This window comes from Prunus persica, chromosome G8 (genome assembly GCF_000346465.2).
Source record: "Prunus persica cultivar Lovell chromosome G8, Prunus_persica_NCBIv2, whole genome shotgun sequence".
NCBI classification, from domain to species: domain Eukaryota; kingdom Viridiplantae; phylum Streptophyta; class Magnoliopsida; order Rosales; family Rosaceae; genus Prunus; species Prunus persica.
In genome coordinates, this window is record NC_034016.1 from 13754183 (window position 1) to 13774945 (window position 20763).

Below are 20763 nucleotides of genomic sequence, written 5' to 3' on the forward strand. Positions count from 1 at the left end.
TTCCGAGGAGACCATTGTTAGATGTACATCAAAGAAAACATAAAGGTCCTTAATCCCCCTTCTTCTCTCTTCCTTATTGAAGTCAATGTCGTTTTTGTTCTTGGTACTGCTTAACCTTAATTTCTAGTAATGCCTATTGATTTTTCTGTTGGTCATGGTTTGGTTCGAGCGTTGAGAAGATTTCAAAGTAACGCGTGGGGAGGCGTTATTTCAGAAGGGGATTTGGGCTTTACAAGTCCCTCCTTCAAATCTCAAGTCATTTATGAACTTACTCTTAATGGGCTTGTCAAACAAGGTAATTGGGCTATAGAGAATTGTAATCCCATGAAAGCCCAAATACTTTGTCCAAATCCCTTATCCCATGAAGTTACTCTTGATTTTTCTGATTTGTACCTAAAAGAAATTAAAACCCAGAAAATAAGAAGGCAGAGCACCCTTCCCAGAAGAAAGCCATTACTTTATAACAGAGCCTTTCAGCAGAAAAAGTAAGAAGGAAGTTTCCTGTCAAATGAAAATATTTCAGAAGAAAACAAACTAGTTTTAAAGAAATAAAAAAGGGAGCAAAAATCTTTATTCGAATAATCCGCTCACCTTTTCAACTGTGAAACATGTTGCTTGACAGCAAAACAGAGTTCGGGATTGACTGTCATGAAAAGCTGGCGCAAAGCAGTCACATTAGTAGTTGAAAGAGCAGAAATCACCTCATCTTCATTATTCGAACTAGCATGTCTGAATGTATTGCTCTCAACACCGTAGAATCGCTCTTCTGCCTTATGGTGCTGCTGTTCTTTCTGATACAACTTCACGGTCAATACTGTTATCATAAGTCAATCGATATATAACATGCCATGTAGAGATGAAATCAAAAAGCTCAAGAAAGTGCTATGGTCAATACTGTTATCTTAAAGATTTTCATTAAGAATGTCTTGGAGAGACCAAGAAAAACAGAATGTCAGTCAAGCTCTCAGAGCCTTCCATCATGTCCTCACACTTCGTTCTCTTCTTAACTGTTATGGTGAAATTGAAAGAGGAGTTCACTTGTTAGAACAAGTACTACAAGAATTAACTTGAAAATGCCAAAGCCAACGAGGGTTGGTTGAGTTGGTAAGGATCGTTTTCTTTGATATTCAGGCCTAGGTTCGAGTTGCGCCCGACAATCATTCTTGGTGAGTAATCTGTAGAAACCCAAAAAAGGGACTAAGACCCCCTCTGTAAGTCATCAAAGAGACCTTGGTATGCCTTGACGCTTCCCCTAAACTTTTTTAGATATAAAAAATTAACACTGAAAATGCCAAATTACAAAAATCAAAATTGTAATTCACCATAAATAAAAAATAGATTTATTTTTGTCCATTACTAAAAAATATCTTTTTTAATCCACCTATTTTCAATACCGGCTTGGGTCAATTTTTTTGTCTTTCCGCACCTTTTGTTGTGGAAAAAATTTATTTAAAAAAGAAAAAGAAAAAAGAGAAGTGTAGCCAATTTACAGCCGCCAAGCCACAATCTGATAGACGAAATTTGGCGCGGGGTCCATCATATCCATGTACTGTGGAGGGTGCCACATCTGCCAAACTCAAAAAAGTATCAGAAGATAATAAAACCGTTTATTTGTCTCCAATTGTTTAAAGCTCTAGACTTTTGGAGACCACTGAACTGAGCACTTGAATTCCATTGCTATGGAGGCTTGCTCCTTGCACTCACCAACTGTAACCACAATACCCTCTTTATCCCAAAGTGGGTTTACAGAAAAACCTCTTCTGCGCGGTCAGGTCCTCAAATTTTCCAATTCCAAGAGGTACCCACATGCCAGGAAGCTTGGATTTCTTCATATCAAAGCTCAAGCTTCAGGTATGTAATTACTCTTTTTAATGTTTTCCTGAAATGGGTTTTTTACGGTTTGAAGATTAATGCATAATATGATGGTTTTTTTTTTCCCTCTTTCTACCATATGATGCTCTTTCTTTCTGGACTTTCTGATTTCATTATGTTTTTATTTGTATTTCTCTATGCATTTGTAAAAATGTAGCGATGATATGATCCAACCCTCAAAATGTACTAGGATTTCACCTACTTCAGCAGGTGCATCTTGTTTCCAAGTTCTCCAGACAACATTCTAGAACGAATAATCAGGCTACATTAAAAGAATGGATAAAGGCAATTTAGTTTGTGTTCGTTAATGGTTGGAATGGATTGCAATGAAGGAACCCTCACATAGTTATGATCTGTTTGCAATAAAATTTGGAATATTTACCAGAGATACTTCAGGTAACATGATCATTTTGGGAGCTGCAAAACTAACTCTCCAGATTCAATGGTCTAGAAAATCCGCAATTATACCAAGATCTTTAACCTGTAGAGATTTTGCACAGGCCTCAACCTCTTTTGGGCACCGATGTCAACTAGTTTCTCTATTAGACAAGCTTCCAATTTAGGAAGTGAGACCTAGTTAAATTAGGTACTCTTGAAGATGTGAATTATGAATTAGTGCTTGTAAGTAAATATGCTATAGCTGCATAACCTGACTACAAGCCTGATGGAGCAATGCCTCGTTATCCGGAATGATTTGGTGTAAAGAATTTGTAGGAAGCATAAGGAAGTGACTTAAAATGTAGTCTTCCTACTTCATGTCACAATATTTTCTTACCATTACGTGAAAGAAAGTTAAGTTGCTTTTGTTCTGTTTGTGCTGTGCTGAAAACAGTAAATTGGTAATCAGTGTATTTCTTTCCTCACCTATATGTAACTGACGTTTGTTGTTTTTACAAGGCACCGCAAAGTTCAGCTCAGAGATAGTTGAGCCAACTTCAAAAGAAGTAGATCTAAAGGATGAGAATCTTGCATTTGTTGCTGGTGCTACTGGTAAAGTTGGCTCACGAACAGTAAGGTTATACTTTACTTCTCACTCCCCTTTTAGGTGAAAATACTTTTTCAACATGAGACTTGATTTATTAGAATTGCTAAGCATTCATAGTCCTATTCAGGGAGCTTTTGAAACTTGGGTTCCAGGTCAGAGCTGGTGTCAGAAGTGCTCAGAGAGCAGAAACTCTTGTGCAAGTACGAATTTGATTGGTGAAGTTATTAGTTTTGTACTACTTTTCCTTAAATCAGATTTATAATGAGAAATTAACTCATCTGCAGAGTGTTAAACAAATGAAGCTTGACGGTGAAGGAACTCAACGTAAGATTAAAAACTTTAGAACTGTCAATTTCTTTGCATTTGGTTTTTGTAAAGCCTTAAGGAAAATAGACAAGAAAAGTGAAAAATAGAAGTGCTGTAGTTTTGGAGAAGAGATGTTATCTTTAACAGTATATGCTTATAGCAAATAACAGGTAGCTTTTGATCTTTAGCCCAGCTGTAGAGAAGCTTAAAATTGTGGAGTGTGACTTAGAGAAACCAGATCAGATTGGACCAGCATTGGGCAATGCATCAGTTGTGTTGTGCTGCATTGGTGCGAGCGAGAAGGAAGTTTTTGATGTTACTGGACCATATCGAATTGACTATCTGGCTACCAAAAACCTTATTGAGGCAGGTAAGCAAGGTTTTCACTGGCGGCCTATACTATTTTTCATTTTGTAAAATCGGCCTGTACTATGCTAATGATAGTTTTACATGATGTCACCATATTGGGGCTTTGGTCTTATCCATGGTGCTTTTCTTTGCAGTCCTAGAAGAAGTTGAAATGCAAACAATATGACTAACTTCACTACCCTCCAGTCAACCCCCTTTTTGATAGTTTTGTTGATATTATTAGTTTCCTTAGCTCTAGGTAGAACTCTTCTTACACCCAAGACCTAGAAAAAAATACCATTTTGGGGGGACTAGCCAAGCTCCTGAAGCATTTTGGTATAAACTTTAAATTTCACTGAAACCATATTCTGGTGTACTTTGCCGTTCAATCATAAACACACACATGCTCTGGTTTGCCTTGTACTTATACTTGGAAAGTATTCCTCAAGTTGTGACCTACCAAGAACCCAATATTCTTTTTCTGCTTAGGGAAGACAGGAGGGAGTCTAATGCATTGATGGCAACTGATATTCCTATTGATAATAATTTTATTAATATTTTACTCAATCTAACCAATTATGTATTTTTTTGTATGCTGAAAAATGTGAAAATCTTGAGTATTCAATGATGTACAGCAACGGTTGCAAAAGTTAACCACTTCATATTGCTTACCTCTCTGGGAACAAACAAGATTGGATTTCCTGCAGCTATTCTAAAGTAAGTGTTCAAGCTTTTATCTCTACTTACACTTTTGGTAAACATTTCAGATAAATCAGCTATAGCTGACCTAAGAACTTGAGAGAATTAAGCTTCCTTTGTTTCTTATTTTACTGAATTTACTGTGTTTTCTTTTCTTTTACAAAGTTTATTTTGGGGAGTCCTGATTTGGAAAAGAAAGGCAGAAGAAGCATTGATAGCCAGTGGACTTCCCTACACTGTGAGTATTCATGGTATTAGCTGCAGATAAATTAATGAAGCAGAGAGGTTGTAACTTGTAGGTGCTTTCAGTACTTATGTGTGGTTTTCTTCAGATAGTGAGACCTGGTGGAATGGAACGGCCCACTGACGCTTACAAGGAAACTCATAATACTACCCTCTCAAAGGAAGATACTTTATTTGGTGGTCAAGTTTCAAACCTCCAGGTATTCTTTCTGTAAAGTTTACTTAAGTAGATGTTTCTGTTTTCAGCACTAACCTGTTAAAACATTTTTTTTTTTCAGAAACCACAAGTAGCACATAAAATTCTCAAACATATAGTCTGCTTATGCAAAATGAAACCCCTTGTGATTGTTAGCTAACAACATTATTATTTTTCACCTCTAGCTGAATCCAACATATTACAGAGCATATTTATTTTTGGTAACTCCTGCTTTTTCTTTCTTCTCTAGGGCTATGAGAATAATAATTTGGCAACCTATATAAAATTTCCAGAATTGAGGTCAAATGCAACAGTTTTTTACGAGAGACTTAGTAAACGTTAACAATAGTAAATTTGCATCATAAATATATTTTTTCGTACCAATGAAAAAACATCACTTGATTAATTCATTAGAAATGACAAAAATGCACATCTATCTTGCAATTCTGTTGTGTCTTTGTGATTTTATTACTGTATTCCTATGTAGAACAGGCATTGTGTTTTGTGTTATTCTGTTAAAACTCAGTCTTTCTGTTATTGAATTATTACAGTAGTGGAGATAAATCAAAGATTGTTCTCATCATGTTGCTTCTGTTTTTCCTCTTTTCGGAAATGAAAATATTGACTTATGTCATATATAATGTATCAACACATGGGAAAGAAGATGATAAAACACGAAAAGATCAAATGCTAGAGTCATAAAATTTTCCGGCATTAGTCTAGTCTGGATGACTTTTATATAGTATGGTTTTTCCTCACAATGACACCTCATTGTTTTTATGCAAAACAATAGTTTCTGCTGGAATTTCATTTCAATACCTTTCTGCTTTGTTTGATCACTCTGACTTGTCCACTTTTTGTTCCTCTTTAAGTTCTTTGGAACTATATATAGCCTTCTATATATGAATTTGGTTAGAGTAACTTGGAATTTATCGATCAACAGTAAAAGTAAGTTTTATTAATCAATTCAGGTGGCAGAGCTCCTGGCATCCGCAGCCAAAAATCGTGCTGTTTCTTACTTCAAAGTAGTGGAAGTAATTGCAGAAACAACTGCTCCATTGACTCCCTTGGAGGACCTTCTTGCAAAGATACCATCTCAACGTGCTGACACTTACCCACCAAAGGTTTGCTTGTTCTTTTGGTCCCTTTTTTCCTAATAGGGCAGAAAAGAGTTCAAGCTCTTTAAGAAAATTTGATATGCGATCCTTAGCTGCTGAGTGAATCCTAGAGCTCCCTTATTACTTCTTGTGTTATCTAGCTTTCACCTTTCTTGTTATCACTTCATGAGTTCTCTAAAATCAATTACCATTGAGGCTGAAGATAAATATCTCTGTTCTTTTATTGAACTTTCCTGTTTATGAAACTTTTCTTATTCAATTTGACAAGGGAAAGTATGTGGTGTATTGAAGCAGAAATTGATTCCCTCTGTGCAGCCCTTATCCTCTAAGAAAATAATTAATTCTATACATGAGGGTGGGCAGGCATCTATATGGATAGGTGGGTTTGTGTTCTGGCTTTCATCCTCTAACCAATGACTGATGGCAAGGGAAATGTTGGTGTCAGGAAATATCACTAAAGAAAATTGAAAAGACTGTCAGAGCCATATTGAATTTCTTTTTGGTGTTATCAGGGATTAGGTACTGCACCTGCTACTAGTCCAGAACCTTCTAGGAGTGCCAAACCACCAACATCTCCTACTCTATCCCCAAGCACTACTGATATTGCCACCAAAGCAAGTGATGCAGATGCTAGGCCTGCAGCACCCGCAGCCACCACTCTTCAAGAAGCTTCAGAAACCATTGTAGAGAAAGAAGACATTGAGACAAAAGCGAAAGATACAAGGCCACTCTCGCCTTATGCTTCGTAAGTTGTATACTAGATATTGAAAATTACATTATCTAACTTTCTTTTATTAAGAACATCATTGACACCGGTGTTAAACTTAGGTATATAATGAGCCTAAGGGTCTAGAATCCAAAGAATTTAGGAGTGGTAATTTGTGTTTGGTTCTGTCGAGTCAGGTCATGAGTCATGTTACAAATTGCAATGCCTACGAAAAATGGGCCAAAATTCAAAAAGAACTTTTCTTCAAATATTATTACTTCTGTTTATGTCAATCATGTTTGATTCTTATTGTTCTGGCTATTTTGCAGATATGAAGATTTTAAACCACCTTCATCCCCTTCACCCAGTCCACCTAGTGTTCAAAAAGATAATGTTGTTGATGCAGTGTCACTGACCATTTCAGATGCTCAAACCAGCACAGTGGATACAACAACTGCCGTGGATGAGATAAAACCAACCTCACAAGAAGTGATAATAACAAGGCCTCTTTCGCCTTATGTTGCGTAAGCTTTTTCTAATGTTTTCCTGTCACATCATAGATATGGGACAATCTCTATATGAGCTGATATGATTTTGATAGTTATGAGGATTTGAAGCCACCGAGCTCTCCAAGCCCAATACCAAGTGGTCCCAAGCAAACACCCTTGGATGCCTCAACTCCGGTAGAAGCTGTCTCACAATCAAGTGGAGGTAACAATTCCACAGAGGCTGTGATAAGCAGTGTTGCTGAAGAGGTTTCTCCACAAAATTCAATTCATTATCATTCACCCTACTATGTGTAAGTTTTTGGTGATCTAATGTAGAGTGTCTTCAAACAAAGTATAGTTTCCTTCTTGTTACTTTGTTCACTTGTGCTCTTAAATTCGGTAAATGTACAATCAACCAGTAATGCAATGGTTTTTTCTAGGAAATAACTACAAGAGTCTGTTAGTAATACAGATGTTTTCCTTCATAATATAGAGAAGTGCTTACCCAAGGGACTTAAATTGAGGGCAAGGGCTGGGTTCACTTCAATGAATTATTGATTTCAACAATTGTCTCAAATCGAACGATTACATGCGTCCTCCCGCCCTTGTCCCTCAACTTAAGTCCCTTGCGTGAGCACTTCTATCATAATATAAGTGTTATTTGTCCTTGCCCCTTAGCTTACTACAATATTACATGCCTTTTGCTATAGTTATGTTGTTCTGACATTAGAGGTATCAAAATTATTGTGGGCATGCATGTTTTCAGATATGACAACTTCAAGCCCCCTTCATCACCATCTCCTACTCCTCCAATCCTATCATCTCCTACTCCTACTCCTACTCCTCCAATCTTATCAGTCCTCTCAGAACCTGTTGCAAATAATGGGTCTCCGATTGATACCTTGAACAGCACGGTGCAACCTCCAACAGAAGACGCACAAAGCAACAGCAAGCAACATACCAAACCGAAGCCAAGACCACTATCACCTTTTTTTATGTAAGATCCTTTTTACTATATTATGCACATCACAAAGAAGTTTATTTAATGAAGTAAATTAACTTTCCACTCGGATACATTAGGACAGTTTTTGTGTTTATGAAAACCTATTGAACATATGAGGATTATAAATGAACAGGTATGAGGAGTTGAAGCCTCCAGCATCACCAATACCATCCCTAAAGAAATCCTAGAAGTATCGATGCCCATCAATTTTTACAAGGTAGTGATTCGAAGTTCTTCGTACTTTTCATCTCCGAATGCAAATCAGTCTCTCTCTTTACATTGAGCCTAAACCTTTTTCTGTGCAGGAAAAACCATAAGCTCTTCACTGCAGCAGAGCCGTTGGAGTACATTTGGACTTTGCATGCAAGGGTTGGCAAGTTTACATATTCATGAAGAGGAAGCAACTGAAATTGCGGGAGTATTATTCATGGATGTTCTAATATAATACCAGCGTTGTATATGTTACAGTTTTTATCTTTCAAATTTTTCTTCTTCTTTCATAGTATGTACTCGATATGCGAACCCTCCAGCAACATAATTTGGCTCTAAAAAATGAGTCCTATGTTAAGTTTAAAAGAACTTGAAACACAGCACAACATTTGCGATTTGGCTTAAACAAATTTAATAAAGACAAATGCAATATAAAAATTTAAGCTTCTGTGCATTTTATATAAGAAAAAAATTGATCAAAAGGAGAGGGGATCAAAAGTTAAATTTTATGTTAATATGTTACTACCCTCTCCGGGCGACTTAGCCGTTTATAGTTGTATTTGCCAAATGTCCTGAATGTTAGCCAATTTTTAGTTGTATTTGCGCGTTTAAGAGGCAAAATAATCAAAATCTTATAAGACAATCTGTATCCATGCTTATACTTCTTCTTTTTAGTACAAGTGATTGAGAGGAGGGTTTTACACACAAACATTTTACAGGGATTATTATCATCGTTAGACAGAAGAATAGGGTAAAGATTTTAGGTTTAAAATTTTTACTTACAAGCAAGTGACTTGGAGGTCAAGTGGTTAAGAATATTTATCTTTTACTCGAGGTCCTACATTCGTTTTTCCCTCCCCAATTATAGCTTGTAGTAAAAAAAAATCTTCCCCAAAAAAAACAAAAAAAACTATGGGCTTTCAACTTGACCCCTCTATAGCTGATTGTTCAGTTGGGTTTAGGCGTCGGCCCAAAATTGGAAACATCAGAAAAGAGAGAGAGAGAAAAGTTAAGAAAGAAAAGGGGTTTTAGGATTTTGGCCGGTGAAGCTAACGACCAGAGTGGAGGAGAAGAAGAAAACCCGAAAACAGTGAAATGGGTACAAGACAGGACCCGAACGGAACGCACAAAAATGGCGGTGGCCCATCCACTGCTCTAGCTTACCTCGACCCTAAATACTGGTAATTGTATTTTTCTCTTCCCACATTTACCCCTATCTTTATTGGATAATTCCATTAATGTTGCTCTTGTTGTTTCAGGGATGAACGATTTTCTACTGAGGAGCATTACGAGTGGCTCAAGGACTACTCTCATTTCCGGCACCTCATTCAATCCCATATCACTCCCAATTCTTCTGTAAAATATTTTTACTCTCTAGTCTCTCTCTCTCTCTCTCTCTCTCAGTTGTTAGTAATAATTCTTACAGAACATCATGTAGTTTCAGGTTATATATATTTATTCTGGGTTTCATCAATCACACGCATATTGTGTTGTGTGTATGTGATGTACAGGAAATGTATGTTTTCTAGCTTTCTAACCAGAAATTATATCTGGGTTTGGGGTATATTAGTCAGTGCTAGGAAGATGCATAAAGAGAATGGTATTTTATTAATGGGTTTGATTGATTGATTGATTGATTATGCAAACTGGTTGAGTAAAAATCATGATATAAATGAAATTCAACACTTTATGTGGAATTGCAAAGACTCCTATGTCTAGCAAATTATCGCTCTTTTTGTTGCCTTGATCGTCCTGAGAGCCTTGCAAATTTTTTTACTAATGGGTTTGATTGATTGATTGATTGATTGATTAATTATGCAAACTGGTTGAGTAAAAATCATGATATAAATGAAATTCAACACTTTATGTAGAATTGCAAAGACTCCTATGTCTAGCAAATTATCGCTCTTTTTGTTGCCTTGATCGTCCTGAGCTCCTGCTTTGCAAAAAATTTTACTAATGGGTTTGATTGATTGATTGATTATGCAAACTGGTTGAGTAAAAATCATGATATAAATGAAATTCAACACTTTATGTAGAATTGCGAAGACTCCTATGTCTAGCGAATTCTCACTCTTTTTGTTGCCTTGATCATCCTGAGCTCCTGCTTTGCAAAATTTCAACTCTGTTATCTGCAACAACATGCTGAGATGTTGGTTCATTCACATCGAATTTTTTTATTATTTGCTTTTATAAGAATTAGTGTTGAGTTTATTGATTTTGCATTAACGAAATAATTAGAAGGGTTGGATAACGCAGTAGTGATGAGTAATGATTATGATACAGGTCTTGGAGCTGGGGTGTGGAAATTCACAGCTGTGTGAAGAGTTGTATAAAGATGGGGTTACTGAAATAACATGCATTGATCTGTCCGCTGTTGCAGTGGAGAACATGCAGAAGAAGTTACTGTCTAAAGGTTTTAAAGGTGTGCTGTTTGATATTCTGCAAAATGTCTACACTAGGAGTGTTTGCTTATCTACCTATTCTAAGATCCTATTTCTTTTCCCTTCATGTTCTTTGTGCTAAAGCGATTTGGGTTTTAATGTTTATGACAACTTGAAATTTCTTTGGTCTAAGTAAGTAGTTAATGATAAGTGTAATTTTGCCTTTGTATCTGGAGCACCAAACTTAAAAACTGGTAGTAAAATTAGTGAATGTATATCTGCCTTGTATATAGATATATATGATGTTTATGAATTATGTATTCATAGTCAGATTTCTGATAATATGCAATTGATAAGGGGTGAATAATAAGAATAATCACTAGTCATTTCTTATAAAGAAAAGTGGAAATCTATCAATTATGTGTGTTTTGTTTTTTGAGGAACTGAAGAGAGCAGAATCCAGGGTTGTTCACTGCTAACTTTGAACTGCCTAATCTTGGGAGGGACTTGACTTATTGGGACCTACCTAGGCCGTCTGCTTAATGTTTTGGTGTTCCTGTTCCTAAATTAGAAACCTTTTATATGCTAGAGCAAAATGAGCAATGGACTTCTTTGGGATCCCATCACAGTTTTTCTTGTGCCCCTGGAATTTCCTTACTTTTTTTTTCTTCTGTTTGAACTGATGTCTGAACATAGCTTCTTTTTTTTGGGTCGAAATTGTCGAAACATAGTTGATTTGCAACAGATAGAAAATCTTATTTATGTTTTCCAATATTCTTTATTATCAGAAATAAAAGTTCTGGAAGCTGACATGCTAGACCTGCCTTTTAGCAACGAGTGTTTTGATGTTGTTATTGAGAAAGGAACCATGGTAAACATACTATTTAAGATGGCTTTCCTTATATGTGGTCTAGTTTCAAGTCGTGTTATCAGTTATTACATCATCAATATTGTTGTAACTTTCTCACCACCTAAACCTTAAATGAAAAGGGTATATATAATCTATTTTTAATTATGAAGGAGGTACTGTTCGTTGATAGTGGTGATCCATGGCATCCACGGCCTGCAACCGTAACCAAGGTCATGAAGATGCTTGAGGGTGTTCATAGGGTTTTAAAACCAGATGGCATTTACATCTCAATTTCCTTTGGCCAGGTTATACAAATAAGTTCAAAATCTTTTCTTAATTACGAAAGCTAGTATTCTAACTTGGATTGTTATCCCACAGCCGCATTTCAGGCGCCCTTTGTTTGAGGCTCCACAATTTACCTGGTCTGTGGAATGGAGTACCTTTGGTGATGGATTTCACTATTTTTTCTATACATTGAAGAAGGTTAGTCCAGATAACTGTTGGCGTACTTGTTGAGGCTTATATATTGACATTTGCCCCGCCAAATCCTATGTTGTGTGATTAATGATATCACTAATGTTTCAGGGAAGAAGATCATTGGATGATAAAGGATCTAGTAAAGAGAAGTTAGAGATCCCATCTATTTGTCTTTTTCAAGATGAATTAGAGGGTGAGGATTATCTTTTTCGAACCAACATCGATGAGCTCAATTGTTAGAACTTAGAATTGATTGTACCTTGTATTCATCATTTTCATGGTGTAATGTTCATTTGGTTGTATTGAAGTAGAGTTCAAGCATTTTTATCTAACATTTAAAACCTGTAATACCCAGAAATATTTGAATGAAAGTTGTATTTCTTTTCGTTGCAAATTGCATTGACTAAAAACAAACGCTCTTTGTAAATTGGCGTGGTTCCATAATTGGTAGCTTGGGGAATACTAGTATGACTCGCTACTCTTAAGACCATTTAAAGCATTCTCCCAACAGAGTGCGTGCCAAGCAACACCTCCTCTTGCTTCACTCTTGGATTGTGCTGATGCGTCGATAACAACCGAAAAGAACCGAAAAGAAGAACTAGAGCAGAGGAGTTCCTCCCGGGGAGGCGGCGGAAGAAACAAGTTAAATGATTATTTACATTCTGCTACAATATGATATGTTTAAGCTAATCAACTCAGAAGAGGAGAAAATCTGCTAATAAGCTTTTGCAAGATGAATTTTCCTGAGAACCAAACAAGACGGAGTCTGGGATTGTAAGAAAGGCATCAAGTCTCAAGCTATAGGAATATAATAAATTTTTTCTTTCGTCCAAAAAAAAGGAATATAATAAAAATTTTCTTTCATACAAGTTAGGTTCTTGTTTTTTAAATCCGAAGCCGTCAACGTGCAAACTCAGTAATGAAGAACAAAGAGGGTTTCCTTGACTTTCACAAAAAGTCAAAAACAAAAATTGGATGAAAAAGAAAGAGCACGCTAGAAGAAGGGTTCGAACCTTCGACCTTGTGGTTAACAGCCACACGCTCTAACCAACTGAGCTACTCCAGCTGTTGATTGTCAGAAACAAATAATAATTTTTTATTCAATGTACTTTTTCTCTCTCATATTCCTAATTTGTTATTGTTTTTCTTCTTCCATAATTATAAAACGGTAAGTTTGACCGCCAATTCGGAGCCCCGACCCTAATAGGGCGGGAACGAACAAGTGTAACACACCTACTTTCCCTACTTCCATATATCCTTTTTACCTTACCCATGTAATTTTTAAATTTAAATAGGTATATTATAATTCTTTATTTTAAAGTTTTGGGTTTAAAAACGTTTGCATTTTTCTTTTCCTTAATTTAATGGTGCTATTTGTTTTATTTCGTCTTACTAGAACACACGATCAGTGAGAATCTATTTACTTTGTGTTTATCTTTATGTATTTATAGCAAGGCTTAAAATCTTTAACAGCATCATTTTTTTTACAATAAAAACATAGGGCCAATTACAATAAATTTTTTTGTGTGACCCTAAACTATAGGGCCATAATAATATGACATCTTGACCAAGTATTACTAATCCACGTATTGTAAATAATATACAAATGAATTAGTAATACGTTGATACTCATATTGATGACCAATTTAATCTGTTAAAGTAAAAGTAAAGGGGATAATAATAACCACATGTAATTACGGTCCATACCCACTTAGCATTACAAATTTTTTCTTTAAGGAAACTTGGTAAAATGAAAATATGTAAATAAATTTTTTTTTATCTATATATATAAAGTAAAAAACAGATAATGGTGAAACATTCAAAATATCAAAAAATGATCTTGATTAATCCAAACATTAAAATTTAAAATAATTAATTAAATGAGGATAATATGATAAATTCACACTTTTTCATATTAAAAAAATTAAAATTAAAAAAAATCAGATAATAAATTATTTTTTTATGGAATACAATTACCCATTATCTGTTTTAATTCTAAAATAAATTTAAATTTTTTAAAAAAAAAAAACATCTCGTAATCACAAAAGCGCGTGTAGAGAGACTAATGAAAATATAAAATAAAATAAAATAAACTTTTTAGTGTATTTTTTTGTGTGGTAATTGTTTGCTAGTAGTATTTCAAATGGTTTTTAATTTGTGACACAAACTCAGCTGAGAGAGAGAGAGAGAGAGAGAGAGAGAGAGAGAGAGAGAGAGTAGCATAAAGCAAATGCCTCGTCCCATAATCTCCCATTCAGACTTTCCAGTTCAGTTTCTTCCCAACCTCTCCCCAGACTCAGACCCCAAATCCACAACTACAACTAGATCGATCTCTCCGCTTCCCTGCCAGCTAAAACGCCGTCGTCCAACTCCTCCTACATAATCCACGGGAAGCCCTTGGCTTCCAAAACCTACCCAATTCAATCTTTTCATCTCTCTCTTTCTCTCTCTCTCTCTCTTCGGCTGAAAACCCAATTGAGAATAATCCTCAATTCGCCTATACACACATATCATGCATGCGTATAGCACCTTTTTGTTTCTATTTTGATCAAAAGTTTTCGTTTTCCTGAGAAGTTTTTAATAAATTTTCGATCTTTTTGGGGGGTTGATAATCGATGGAGGATTGTTTGGGCAGCGACGATGAGTACTACTACTCCGATCAGGACTCTCTTGACGGCATCGAGAACGAAGACTCTGATCCTCAGTGGATTCCGCCGAAGGGCACCACAACTAAGGTCTTCGATTTTATATTTTTCCTGGATTTTCAGCTCTTCCAGCAATCAATAAGAGTTGAATTTCAATTATTTTATCATAAGTTTTGATGGGTCTGCATGGCAATATGTGTATGTTTTGTTTGTTTGATTTGAGTACATCATCCATGAATATATTGGGATAATTTTATTTTCATGAAAGGGTTGATGGTCATTCTAAGTTGTTCGTTTCAATTTGAATAGACTAAATTTTATGTGTGGTGCATTGGAATTAGGGTTACTTTCATTTTATCAAATATAATCTTTATTGTTGGGTATTTCTTTTATATAAGTTCTAGCTCTGTATGTGTATGGTAAAGTTATGAACTTTAATGGGTGGTAAGAGAGAACACAGAGTTGTATTTGGGCACAATCTATCAGAAGCAAAGATGATCGTAGTATTTTTCCTAACATAATGTAAATGTGTATATCGCTGGAGTATATTTGGATTAAGGTGCTTTATTATTTTCCCACTTCAATACTTCGTTAGAAATTGACTATGTTTTTTTACCCTTCCAGGTAATTACCAAAGAATCTCTGTTGTCGGCACAGGTAGGAATAATTGTCCTTACTACTCTGTTTTAATCCTCACCAATTTGTCATCAAAACATTAAGGTTAATGTTTCAATTGGATTGCATATATATATATATATTTTTTTTTTTTTTGCAGAAGGAGGATTTGCGTAGGGTGATGGACTTACTTTTCCTGAGGGAGCACCATGCCAGGACTTTGCTTATTCATTACCGCTGGGATGTTGAGAAGCTTTTTGCAGTCCTTGTAGAGAAAGGAAAACCTTGCTTGTTTTCTGAAGCAGGTGTAACTCTTGTTGAGCATGAAGATCTTGACCCACCACTGCCGAATTCTCCAGTAATGTGTGCTATTTGTATAGAAGATGTACCTAGTGTTGACACGACAAAAATGGACTGTGGACATTGCTTTTGCAACAGTTGTAAGTACCCCACCCATTTTTTGCACTTTCACTTTATTCATTTGGTGGACTCATACGATTATTACCATGTGCTTTTATCTCATCAAATGGTATTTTAAGATTTATCTTTCATTGTGTATTTATGCATATATATGTGAAGTCCCTTTTTGTCTGTGTTCCATCTTTTCTATCGTTTAGTAACTACTGTGTATTCTCTATCATATAAAGGTTGGACAGAACATTTTGTTGTAAAGATAAATGAGGGTCAAAGTAAGCGCATTAGGTGCATGGCTCACAAATGCAATGCCATTTGTGACGAATCTGTGGTCAGAAATCTAGTCAGTAAGAGGCATCCTCATCTTGCTGAGAAATTTGATCGTTTTCTTCTTGAGTCATACATTGAGGACAATAAAAGGGTCAAGTGGTGCCCAAGTACTCCTCATTGTGGGAATGCAATACGCGTGGAGGATGATGAGTTTTGCGAGATAGAATGTACTTGTGGTCTGCAGTTTTGTTTCAGTTGTTTATCACAAGCTCATTCACCTTGTTCATGTTTGATGTGGGAGCTTTGGGCCAAGAAGTGCCGAGATGAATCAGAGACAGTTAATTGGATCACTGTCCATACAAAACCTTGTCCCAAGTGTCACAAACCTGTGGAGAAGAATGGTGGCTGCAACCTCGTAAGCTGTATCTGTGGACAAGCATTTTGGTGAGGTTCTTTCTTTCTTTTTTCCTCTCATTCCTCCCTACTGTTGTTGCAATTTTATTATGTTATTTTTCTTGGTTTTTAACTTTCTTTATAACTTGATGCATGTATGTTCTTGTCATCTGTGCTTGACAAACTTAAAAAATAAACGAAGACTGGCATTATGGTTTTGATATTTATTGACTGTTTCTTTTTTGGGGGTCAAAACTGATTTATACTTTCTTTCGTCTTGGTGCAGTTGGCTATGTGGCGGAGCCACTGGTCGAGACCATACATGGTCAAGTATTGCAGGTCATAGTTGTGGTCGGTACAAAGAAGATAAAGAGCAAAACGCTGAGCGTGCAAAGCGGGATCTTTACCGATATATGCACTATCATAACCGTTACAAAGCTCATACTGATTCCTTTAAGCTTGAAAGTAACTTAAAGGAGAGTATACAAAAGAAGGTGGCAGTTTCAGAGGAGAAGGACTCGAGGCTCAGAGATTTCAGCTGGGTAAATAATGGACTCTCCAGACTTTTCAGGTCAAGGAGAGTTCTTTCATATTCATACCCATTTGCTTTTTACATGTTTGGAGAAGAGCTGTTTAAGGATGAGATGACAAAGGAGGAAAGGGAAATAAAACAGCATTTGTTTGAGGACCAGCAGCAGCAACTTGAGGAAAATGTTGAGAAATTATCCAAGTTCTTGGAGGCACCTTTTGATGATTATAAGGAGAATGAAGTTATGGACATAAGGATGCAAGTGATCAATCTCTCAGCAATCACTGATACCCTCTGTCAGAAAATGTGAGTATGGCAGTCAGAAAAATATCTTAATTTAACTTGCTGTTATAAATGCATCTGTGTACATATGTGATTCTCATCAAAACATGATTTTATTTTTTTATTTTTAACTGCATGCAGGTATGACTGCATTGAGAGTGATCTATTGGGTTCTCTACAACTTGGTATCCACAATATAGCTCCTTACAGGTCAAAGGGCATTGAGAAGGCATCAGAACTTACTGTTTGTTGGGTCAATAAAGCTAATAATGCTGATAAAGATCTACAATTGCATTGTGGCACAAGTGGTAAAGTTGATTCCATGAATTCTTCTACCTCCCTTATCCTCTGAATTAACAGAAAAGAATTCAAGTGTGGCGTCAATTGTGAAAGAAATAGGGCATATACGTATAAGCATTCTTAAGAGTAGTAGTTGAACCAGTTCACTTTTTATAAGTCACTATGATGGTATACTACGGAGCCTGATTGCATACCCACTTCAATTCTGTTATAGTTTTTGTGGTCTTCAAGCAATCTTATATTATATATTTGAATATGCCTCTTCTGGCTTATAGTTATTACAATTCAAGTTTAGCATGCATCTCCGTTAGCCAATAAAAGCTTTGGTATATGTAGCCATAGCTTAAACATAATGGTCTCCCCTTATTTACAGTGATTATATGTTAGCTTATGTTCAGTATTTTTGCTGCTTAGGGAATGTTTTAATCTGACCAGTTGATATCGAAAATTGAAGGCTTTTTTGCTTCTATTGTGGTCAGCTTCTTCCACCTTTTCTTTTAGTTGAATAGATTATCGTGGAACTGATATCTGATTGGAATCCAGTAGAAAGATAAGATAATTGGACCTTTTTGATCTTTTAATTCGTATGGGCTCCGCAGGACCCACTCACAGTGGTTATTACATTTTTCCAGTCTTTTATCCATCCCATCATGTATCCCCTTGACTTTGTTCTTGTTCTGGTAGCACTTCCAACATTGCATCACCTCTTCTTGACATTGAAATTTGGTAATTTTCTTTTGGATTAACTTCTTTACTTTTATGACCCAAAAAAACTTCTTTACTTATAAAACCTTGATCCAGAGTAGTCACCGTGAGTTTTTCTTTAAATGAATAAAAGCAATGTAATGTAGTTAATATTATGTTTTCTTGGGGTGCAAATTACTTGCTGAAAGAAATTTCTTGGGGTTGCAAACCATCAAAGTTCTTTTTGCTTCCACTTTTAAGTTGAAAAAAGAATTTCTTAGTATATTCTCTCATGTATAGAATATGATGGATGCAAGATAGAAGATAACTCAGGCTAACATGTATAAGGTTTTGCTAATACGCTTCTAATGTAGGAGGATCAACGGAACCAGAACAACCTTCAGGTTCTGGAAGTTCAGATGAGAGCGGATGCTCTTCTCGAAAGCGTGCTAGGAAGGGGGCTCTTGGAGGTGGTTTTTTTGATCTGAACTTGCCAGCAGAGGTTATTGACAAATCTGATTCATGAAAGCTGCAGGCTTCGTGCAGAAAAGGTGTACAGTCTCTAACGTAAGACTCTATTTTTCTATGACGGTATCGTCATTATTAAACTCCCAAGTGTTTAACGTTTCTAGCTCCCGAGTATTTTGCGTCTTCCCCATTCTTATCCTTTTTGTTGCCATTGGTCTCTATGTGAAGAGAAATTTGGAGTTCTCTCTTGGAAAATACTTACTTTGTAGATAAACGTTTATTGGGGTCTTTTTGGGGGAGCTAAATTTGTAAATTGTCCGACTGAAACTTGAGCTATTCTTAAATAGTATATTGGGATATATTCAAAAATTTTGGAGACTGGAAATAAGCTGACTTTATCGTTTTGTGCCTCTCCTAGGAAGTTGGTTTCTTGTTTTTCTTCGTTTGCCTTTTGTGCTGTCCAAATAATCACAATTCAATCAGTTTTATTTCTGGAATGAATTCTACATTATGTAACTGAACTAAAAGCGCACACATATTTGTAGTTAGTGGCAACCAATTGCTAATTCAAGTTGTTGGACTTCAGGCCTATTATGGTAGGCTGGGTTTGGCATAATCTCTTGGAGTTGCTCTACTATCCTTTGTGCCAGTGGTGAGACATTTGTGTTGGACAAACCAACCAACTCAAACCCAATTTGCACTTTGGATTAACTTGGATAAGCACTTTTAAAGGTCCGGCAAACGCAAGACAAGATTCAGTTACTAATGTGTAACCATTACTTGGGTGTAGTTCAAGCATATATTGGATTTGCTTATATGTTGTGTAGTAAGTTTTCAGATTTTAATTCTCATTTCTTCTTTAAACTCATTCCCATTTTAGATGCTATTGGGCAATCCGAGAAACTTGAAGAACTAATGTAGACAAGCATGGATGAGTTTTATGCGGGCTTCACAGGTTAAATATGTAGAAAATTTGACAAACCGCAGGCGTTTATATCTGCATGACGTGGACAAGAATTAGTGTGTACCCAAATGGCACCAAAATTGTGTGTAGAAGCTCCAAAATGAGAGCGAAAAGAAAATCAATGGATTGTAAAGGGGAAAAGAAGCTAGAGTTTGAGTTATCAGAAAATCTACAAACCCAAGTAGCATTTCAGATTACACTCAAGTGGAACACAACGCATTTTTTTTTAATTTAGAAAACTACGAAGACGTGACACATTAAAAATTGGAGTGCACTTTTTTTTTCTTTATTTGTCAAATGATAATTAGAGAGAGGGCATTCGGCATTTGACTTTATGCTCCTAACCGCTAGTTACAATCCCCACTTATCAAATTGTATGTATAGATTAGAGTGATCTATGGTGCATGTCTTATGGCTTGGGGTCTAATATAGGGGTCCAGGTTGGACTAAGGGTTCAAATTTGAGGTTGGGTCGAATGCTTATGGATTGTGTACAAAATCTTTTGTTTTTCTTGATTGTATTCGAAAAATTATTATCTATGTTTTTCAGAAACATTGTACAAACGCTATAGGTTTTTGTTGTTGTCATAAACCAGTTTTATGAATGAGACTAAAAGAAAAATGATCTTAACAATAATACAAAAAGGCCACAGGCCCAAACAAAAGCTAATTGGACATAAACCTACTACAAGCAAAAGGCCCACAACGTGTATAAATTTTGAGAAGAGATTATAATGATGAGTTTAAAGTGAGGAGCGTATTTGAGGAGGCTAATCCTACCATTAAAATATTTAATATGTTTAAGTCCCATGATTTCTTTACATTTGTTGATGGTGAGATTGAGCTCCTCAAATAGCCTCCTCACTTTAAACTTCTCATTTTAACTTTTCCATAAAATCCTAATCAAAACTCATCAGAGCTGCCGACATTGGCGGACTCAATGAAGGACTACTGTGGGCAAGTGCCCACACTTACAAAAAAGTTGCAGCCGTAAAATCCAAGCCAAACTCATATTTTTTTAAAAAATTTAGGGTTCTTCTTAGGTGGAGGAGCTCCCACATTGCCCATTCAAGCCCAAAACTTATATTTAAAAAAAAAAAAAATAGAGATCCCACCAAGTTCACTCATTCTGTAATTTTGTAGCGAATTCAGCCGCCAAACTCGTTATTTTCATAAAAGTCTGCAACCCAACAAAATCAAACTCGCTACTTCAATTGATTTTACATGTTAGTACTAAGTTATTTTTTACGAACTAATTTCATTTTATTCTTATTTATATGCATTCAATTTGTACTGATGATTGATATTCTAAGTT

General features: G+C 35.9%; 3 protein-coding genes, 1 long non-coding RNA gene and 1 other non-coding gene across 6 annotated transcripts; 4 read left to right on the forward strand and 1 right to left on the reverse strand.

Moving 5' to 3' along the window:
- LOC109946286 lies at nucleotides 423–945 on the forward strand. The gene is made up of 2 exons (XR_002269476.1): nucleotides 423–485; nucleotides 623–945. It is a non-coding gene; the product is annotated as an uncharacterized LOC109946286 (long non-coding RNA).
- On the forward strand, nucleotides 1534–8580 carry LOC18768651 (protein TIC 62, chloroplastic). Its single transcript, XM_020570475.1, has 15 exons — nucleotides 1534–1851; nucleotides 2770–2887; nucleotides 2985–3057; nucleotides 3142–3181; nucleotides 3357–3533; nucleotides 4147–4228; nucleotides 4376–4448; nucleotides 4543–4653; nucleotides 5621–5773; nucleotides 6280–6512; nucleotides 6803–6997; nucleotides 7075–7272; nucleotides 7728–7958; nucleotides 8098–8181; nucleotides 8270–8580. Exons 1-14 carry the CDS (start codon nucleotides 1680–1682, stop codon nucleotides 8150–8152), a joined length of 1911 nt encoding a protein of 636 aa, XP_020426064.1. The 5' UTR covers nucleotides 1534–1679; the 3' UTR covers nucleotides 8153–8181; nucleotides 8270–8580.
- LOC18767647 (methyltransferase-like protein 13) lies at nucleotides 9156–12279 on the forward strand. Its single transcript, XM_007200496.2, has 7 exons — nucleotides 9156–9355; nucleotides 9434–9530; nucleotides 10461–10599; nucleotides 11347–11429; nucleotides 11579–11713; nucleotides 11787–11891; nucleotides 11994–12279. The coding sequence occupies exons 1-7, from the start codon at nucleotides 9270–9272 to the stop codon at nucleotides 12123–12125; spliced, it is 777 nt and encodes a 258-aa protein (XP_007200558.2). The 5' UTR covers nucleotides 9156–9269; the 3' UTR covers nucleotides 12126–12279.
- Nucleotides 12878–12951, reverse strand: TRNAN-GUU. The gene has a single exon. It is a non-coding gene; the product is annotated as a tRNA-Asn (tRNA).
- Nucleotides 14038–18889, forward strand: LOC18768567 (probable E3 ubiquitin-protein ligase ARI2). 2 transcript variants are annotated; one of them, XM_020569885.1, is made up of 8 exons: nucleotides 14084–14620; nucleotides 15155–15187; nucleotides 15306–15585; nucleotides 15793–16273; nucleotides 16509–17057; nucleotides 17175–17341; nucleotides 17748–17807; nucleotides 18392–18484. In XM_020569885.1, the coding sequence occupies exons 1-7, from the start codon at nucleotides 14501–14503 to the stop codon at nucleotides 17762–17764; spliced, it is 1647 nt and encodes a 548-aa protein (XP_020425474.1). In that variant the 5' UTR covers nucleotides 14084–14500; the 3' UTR covers nucleotides 17765–17807; nucleotides 18392–18484. The 2 variants fall into 2 exon arrangements, with proteins under 2 accessions (XP_007199769.1, XP_020425474.1); XM_007199707.2 differs by lacking the exon at nucleotides 17748–17807 and having other exon boundaries at nucleotides 14038–14620; nucleotides 18392–18889.